Here is a 6,736-nt window from a genome sequence, read left to right as displayed (position 1 = left end):
ATAATAATTATCAATTGTACAAATGAATATTATTTACGACTTTTTGTTGAAACTTTATAAATTAAACCAGCATTGTTTACGTGAGGGATTTAATTGACATAAATATTTATTATTAAAGTTATTATATTCAAGTAATAAATTAAATAATAAATTATCATTTGTTTTTAATACATACATGTATTTTCATTTGATATTTATGAATTCATTAAAAAATTATAAATAGAAACTTTGAAAATTTATGGATAAACAGTCGTTTAATTTTTAACGTTGAAATTTCTAAATATTTATTTAAATTTTATGTAATTAATTTTAGTAATAAAAAAAAACTTTAAATAATATTTTGATGTTAAAAAATATTTGTAATTAAATTTTATGGATTTTATTAATTCATATATAAAATTTTTAAAATACTTTTCAATTATAGTTATAGCTCAATTGTTTTTTTTATAAATTATACTTTTTCAAAGATAAACGAATTGATGGCAAGTCTTGCAAAAACAGATGTACGCTTTGATTCAGAACTGGGCATTCACCCCAACAGTCTCAGAATAACTTCATACCATCATTCGTGTATTTAAGTATATATTTCACACGTTCAAGATAAAAGCATTTTAAAATTTAATAAATACATTACAACTGTATTTATTAAATTATTGATAGTCAATTTTTAAATAGAAATACATGTAATTTTTCAAAATGGTATTCTCATATTTTTTTATGAATCGAAGCTATTATTTAAAATAAAAAATAAATAAATAAATAAAACACTTGTTAACATGGAAATTTATTTTCATGGATAGCTTTACGCAAATAGCATTCATTAAAATTCATAACCTCGGGTTAAATTTTTGTTGATATTTATATGCAAAAAAATTAAATGAAAAATAGATTTATTTTAAAATAAAAAGAGAGTAAATTTATTTAGTTTAATTTTCATTGATTATTTGTAAAATGCAAATGTGTATTTAAAAAAAGAGTTTTGTGAAATAGAAAATATAAAAAATGTGCTATCTCGTTTGTGAAATTTTTTTTGTACATAATTGTTTTTAAATTTTTTGCATTTCTTTTAGATTTTTTTTTACTCTTGGGAATTTTAGCAGTGCTTTTTGGATGACCTCAACGTTAATTCTTGTTAACGAGTGCAAGGGTGAATAAAAAAAAAACTGGGATGCCTGACAATGTATGTAGATGTATATAAACGTGTATAAATTGTGTGGCAATGTTCACAGGGGATGAATATAACGAAACTTGCAGCTTTCAGGGTGAAATTATGCTGGGACGAGGAAAAGCTTGCTCCAGATACCACAAACTATAACGATAAACATCTTCAACAAAACCCAAATGAACATCAAACAAACAAAAAAAAACTAATATTTTAAAAAATATTTCATAAGCTTGGTTTTGTTTTTTTTCGAAAATATATATTTTCTTGTGTGTAATTTAATTTTATAAAAGAAAAAATTGAGTTTTTCATTTTGAAATTGAATTTTTCATTAAAATAATTGAATTGTTCATTATAAGATTTAATTTTTTATTAAAAAATTTGATTTATTTCATTGGTGTTCAATTAGAACTATTGAAAATCATTTTATCAATTTAAAACTCATTGAAAATAAATTTAATTTTCGGTAGAAAAATAAAATTAGAATAAGCCAATAATTTTTTCTTTTTTTTTTTTTCATTTTAAAAAGTTATAAAATCAAATTAAAAATATATTTAAAAAAAAATATTCATATTGTTTAATCGAATTCCAATACATCATTAATTAAATAATTTTATTTACAAAAAATACCCTCAATAAATTAATTATTTCTCTATTTTTTTCTATCGAAAAAAAAAAAAAAACCTAGCTATTTACTTTTTAATCCATTAAGTGCCAAGTAATTCAATTAATTCCAAAAAAAAACCAATTTAATATAAAAATAATTGTATAAATTTTTCGATATAATGTTTTTAAAAAATTGAATAAACAATTAATTAAAAAACCATCAACGAAAATACAAAAAAAAAAAATAAAAAAATTCGATGAAAAATAAAAGCTAATTTACGAATCTTCAAAGGACTATTTTTAAAATAAAAATTATATAAATTTATAATGCAAAAAAAGACGTTTTTTATCAATTAAAAGTAATTAAAAAAAAAAATTTATTAAATAGACATTTCAAAGAAATTCCAGCTAAGAAAAAGTTGAATTAAAAAAAAATTTTAAAGACACTTTTAAAGCGAATAAAAATTGATTTAAAAAAATTTCTTTAAAATGAAATAAACATTGCATCGGCCCGCATGATATCATTGTAATAAGTGGCGTGAACGATTACAAGTATCCTATAAATAATGTGGATTCATTGGTCTGGTTCAGGGTTCACTGAGCCAATGACGTCATGGTCCCTCGCAAACTAATAGAAATTGCCTCACTCAGCATCTAGACTAACCCATCAACAACATTTCTTACAACTTTTTTTTTATTTCTTTCTTTCTTTATTATATATTTTTTTATCCGTTCACATCTCTTTCATTTAATCTCATCAACTACAATATTTCTAGAATAAAAAAAATATAATAAAGTCAAAAAAAAGAAAGGTCTCAATTCAACGAAAAACTTTTTTAATTATTAGTCAATTAGTTCACACTTTTGTAGTTCAATTCACATTTTTTGCTTTATAAAATTCACAAATTATTTAAATGATTTGCAGGATATTTAATCAAATTTTTATATCTGATTTAATTCAATTATGACTGGAATTTAGTTTAAATATTTCTTGGTGAATTCAAAGCTTAAAATTCCACAGAGATAAACCCTCGAAACACTATTTTAAAATATTTTTCCCATTGATAACAAACAATTTAAAATAGATAAATTTAATAATAATAATAGTCATGAATTTAATTGAAAAATTGAAATAAATTAAATAGAAAAATAAAAGAAAAAAAAGATTTAAGAAAATTTTAAATTGATGGTAGTAATATAATATATGAAATTATAATGGAAAAAAAAATTGAAAAAAATTTAATTAACTGGATATCAGAGGATTGATTAAATGAATTTAAAAATAATCTTGATTTTTTATTTTATTGAATAAAAAATTATTGATTATTTATGTATTTATTATGAGTTTATTTTTGAAATTGAGATGGTTTTAATTTTGGGTTTTATGTGTTGCCAAGTTGAAAAAATGATGACCAAATTAGGAAAGGAATTATTCACTGGCCCTCAATTTAACACACTTTTAAAAATGCAAAAAAGAAAGTACATAAAACATCAAGGACAATGAAAGGGAAATAATATAAAAAAAATTATAAAAAATATACTGAATTAAAATTTACATGAAAATAAATTGTTGTTACTTTGTTTAAAAGCTAAATTTTATTAATTAATAAATATTAAAAATACAGTTGTAATGAAAAATTTAAAAAACGTAAAAATACAATTTTCAAGTGTCATTAAAAAATTACAAGTATTATAAAATTTAATGTAAAGAAAAAATTTAAATAAAGAAAACATATATAAATCGAAAAAAAAATATAATGATTCGCCTCCTCATTTGTGAGTAATTATTTTTCAAGTAGAAAAATTGATTTTTCAATATTTCCACTTGACATTTTTATTATTTTAATAATATTTTTAAAAAAATTTATCTAAAAAAAATAAAAAAGTAAATATTTTCCCATAAAATTTCTACGCTTCCAGGTAGAGCACCATGCTCATCGTCATTGACATCCAACTTTTACCAAGATTCAAATAAAACCAACAACACAAAAAAAATATAAAAAACATCAAGTATTACAGTCACGTGTATCCGGTCATAACTTCCGGTCTGGCATTTTAAAAAAATTTATATTATTATAATTATTAAACTTCCCTTGACTTGAATTCACCACTTGAAAAAATTCACATTAATATTAACGCTCTATTGATAAACAATTTAAATATAAATAAAATGCAATAAATTTTTTTTTGAATAGTTGAATAAATAAAATGAATAATAAAATATTATACCGCCGACACCAACAAAATAGATAATTTTTATTTCATCCCAAATTTGTCAGGATACAAAGTAAACTTGAATAAATAAAAATAAATAATTATTTAATCAAATTAAAAAATCCTTGTAATCCATAAATAGTAAAAAATAAATGGAGAAATTGAGATAGCAAGATCATGTTGTTGTGTACTTATTTTAACTTGTTTTTTTTTTCTTTTTCTTTTTGTCAAGAGTGTAGAAAAGTAAAAAAAATAATTCAACATATTCAAGAAGCTAAGAACCAAGCAGAGCCAAGTAGGCAGTACGTGAGCAAGCTGACTCATTTTCAACAATTTTTTTTTTATCATTTCTTTTTGCTTGTGTAGGTAGAAGACAAGACAAGCAAGACAAGTCCTTGATATGTGTGTTGGTTAAACTTTCAACTTGAATTACATGTACACACATCTTTGTGATTTTTTTCTTTATCCATATGTTGGTACCACAACACATCCAACATTTTAACTAGAAGAGTATCTCATTCCAATGCTCAACACTGTTAATAATATATTTTTTTTATTTTTTTTTGCAACACGTTAACTCTGCAGAAATTTAACACAGCTATAAGCTTGTTTTGTGTCTTGCATTTGTCATCATCGTCTCCATCAATCGGGTTTCTAGAGCATCATTTTAATAATAATAAAAATATAATTTAAAATATAAAAATATTTATTCAAATAAAATTATTAATAATTCAATAACTAATTTAGAAATAATAAAAAAAAAAGACAATAGCAATATTTTGTTAAATGTTAATAATAATTCCTTAAAATAAATGTAAATTAAATTTTTTAAATATAATAAATTAGTTTTATAAATAAATAAATAAATTTATTGTTAGTTTTTAATATATATTTTCTCTCACTCACTCTCAACAAGTGAATTATAAACTTGGTCCATGTAAGGTCGATCTTTAGGATGTAATTGTGTACACTTATTTCCAACTTCAATGAGATTATCAAATACCAAGTTATGCCAATGACCAGCTTTTTGATCAATCAATCCGTTAAATTTATCATTATCAGGATTTCTCTTATACTGAGCATTGTTTTTCAACTGATCATATCGTAAACCAGTTGCCAATTCATACATAACACAACCATAAGAATACGTGTCTACTTTTGGTGATAGAATTTTTCCGCTTAAATAATCAAGTGGCAAATAAATTTTAGTCCCCTGAAGTTTATCAACCTATAATTAAAATAAATAAATAAATAAATACATCAAGTTAATTTATGTATTAATTATTAAATACCTTTTCGCCTTCTTTATTATTAATTCTACGTGCCAATCCAAAATCACCAATTTTTGGATTCATATTTGCATCTAGTAATACATTTGCACTTTTAATATCTCCATGTATCAATGGTTTTTCATGATGAGAGTGCATAAATTGTAAACCTTGAGCAACAAATTTTGCAATGTTATGTCGTTGCAACCAATTTAATGCTGGTGTATTATCTTTCAATGCTAATCTGTCTTCTAATGAACCATTTGCCATAATTTGATAAACAATGCAAGATGGTAAACCATCCGTCATACTGTAAGCATATATTGGCAACAAAGTATCATGTTTACATGATGCCCCACTATTTATTTCTCCCAAATATTGTTTAAAATCTTCCATATATTTATCATCAGACTTGCCACTTGTTCTTTCAAGTCTTTTAATAGCCACATCAGTATTTACCCAAGAACCTTTGAATACTTTTCCAAATCCTCCTTTTCCTATAATTTTAGCATCACTCCAATTATCAGTTGCATCAGTTAATACTTTATATGCTAAATGTTGTAAGTATGCAGGTTTTAAAGCTTCCATCATTTGTGGTAATGTCATTGATGGATTTAGTGTTATTAAATTTGTTAAACTTGGTGATTTAACATCAAGATTATTTGAATTACTTGGTTCAACAGGTCTTGGTGTAATTTCTTTACCGATATTCATTATTTTTTTTTCAGTTATTTGATTATTTTTATTGTCAGGAGTCATTTTGTTTTGACATATTGGAACACATTGAACTTTAGCTTTAGGCAAATTTGATAAATTGTCTTTAGCTTCAATTAATAAATAATGATATTTTTTATCAACACAAGCTTGTAATATTTGCATTCCAAGATAGTGTTGGATTTCAAGTAAATGAAAATAAAGGTCATGTACTCCAAAACCTTCTTTAGCATATTGTTTTATAAATTCTTTCGTTGGATCTTTTTGTTTACCTACATATTGAAAATCTGACTCTGTCCAATCTAGATGTTTAGCTTAAAAAACAAAAATTATATTAATCATCAAAAAAATCAATTTAAAAAATTAATAATGCATTATTAATTACCAGATAGATCTTTCCATTTGCATTGTTGATTTAGAATTCTACATAATTCATGACTTATTTTTGCAGGCAATTCATCAACTGGAAGATTTTTATAAACAATTTGATTTTTGTCATAAGATACTTGGTTCATTGTATTTTGCATGATTTTTTATTTCTAATATGTATTAAAAAAAATAAATTTAACAAATAACACTTATTTTTTTGTTAATTATTTATCAATGTTTTGTTTACGTAATCAACAAGTGTCAAGTGATTTATTATGACGTAGTGGGATAACCCTATTTTTTTTTATACCCACTCTAACCAGAAGCCACAATCAGTTCCATCTACATTTTTTCAACAGAAGCTCATGTTACTGCTGCTTTCTGTCGACCATTTTGTGAATTC

At 23.1% G+C, this 6,736-nt stretch overlaps 1 protein-coding gene across 1 annotated transcript; it reads right to left on the bottom strand.

Annotated features, from left to right (window-relative positions):
• Positions 1–3,333: 3,333 nt before the first annotated feature.
• On the bottom strand, positions 3,334–6,629 carry LOC122860432 (pelle-like serine/threonine-protein kinase pik-1). Its single transcript, XM_044164247.1, has 3 exons — positions 5,275–6,629; positions 4,889–5,210; positions 3,334–4,636 (listed from the first exon to the last, which is right to left on the bottom strand). The coding sequence occupies exons 1-3, from the start codon at positions 6,127–6,129 to the stop codon at positions 4,581–4,583; spliced, it is 1,233 nt and encodes a 410-aa protein (XP_044020182.1). The 5' UTR covers positions 6,130–6,629; the 3' UTR covers positions 3,334–4,580.
• Between the last annotated feature and the right edge of the window lie 107 nt (positions 6,630–6,736).

The sequence above is a fragment of the Aphidius gifuensis genome, linkage group LG1 (assembly GCF_014905175.1).
Source record: "Aphidius gifuensis isolate YNYX2018 linkage group LG1, ASM1490517v1, whole genome shotgun sequence".
Classification (NCBI taxonomy): domain Eukaryota; kingdom Metazoa; phylum Arthropoda; class Insecta; order Hymenoptera; family Braconidae; genus Aphidius; species Aphidius gifuensis.
This window is presented reverse-complemented; position numbering and strand designations above follow the sequence as displayed.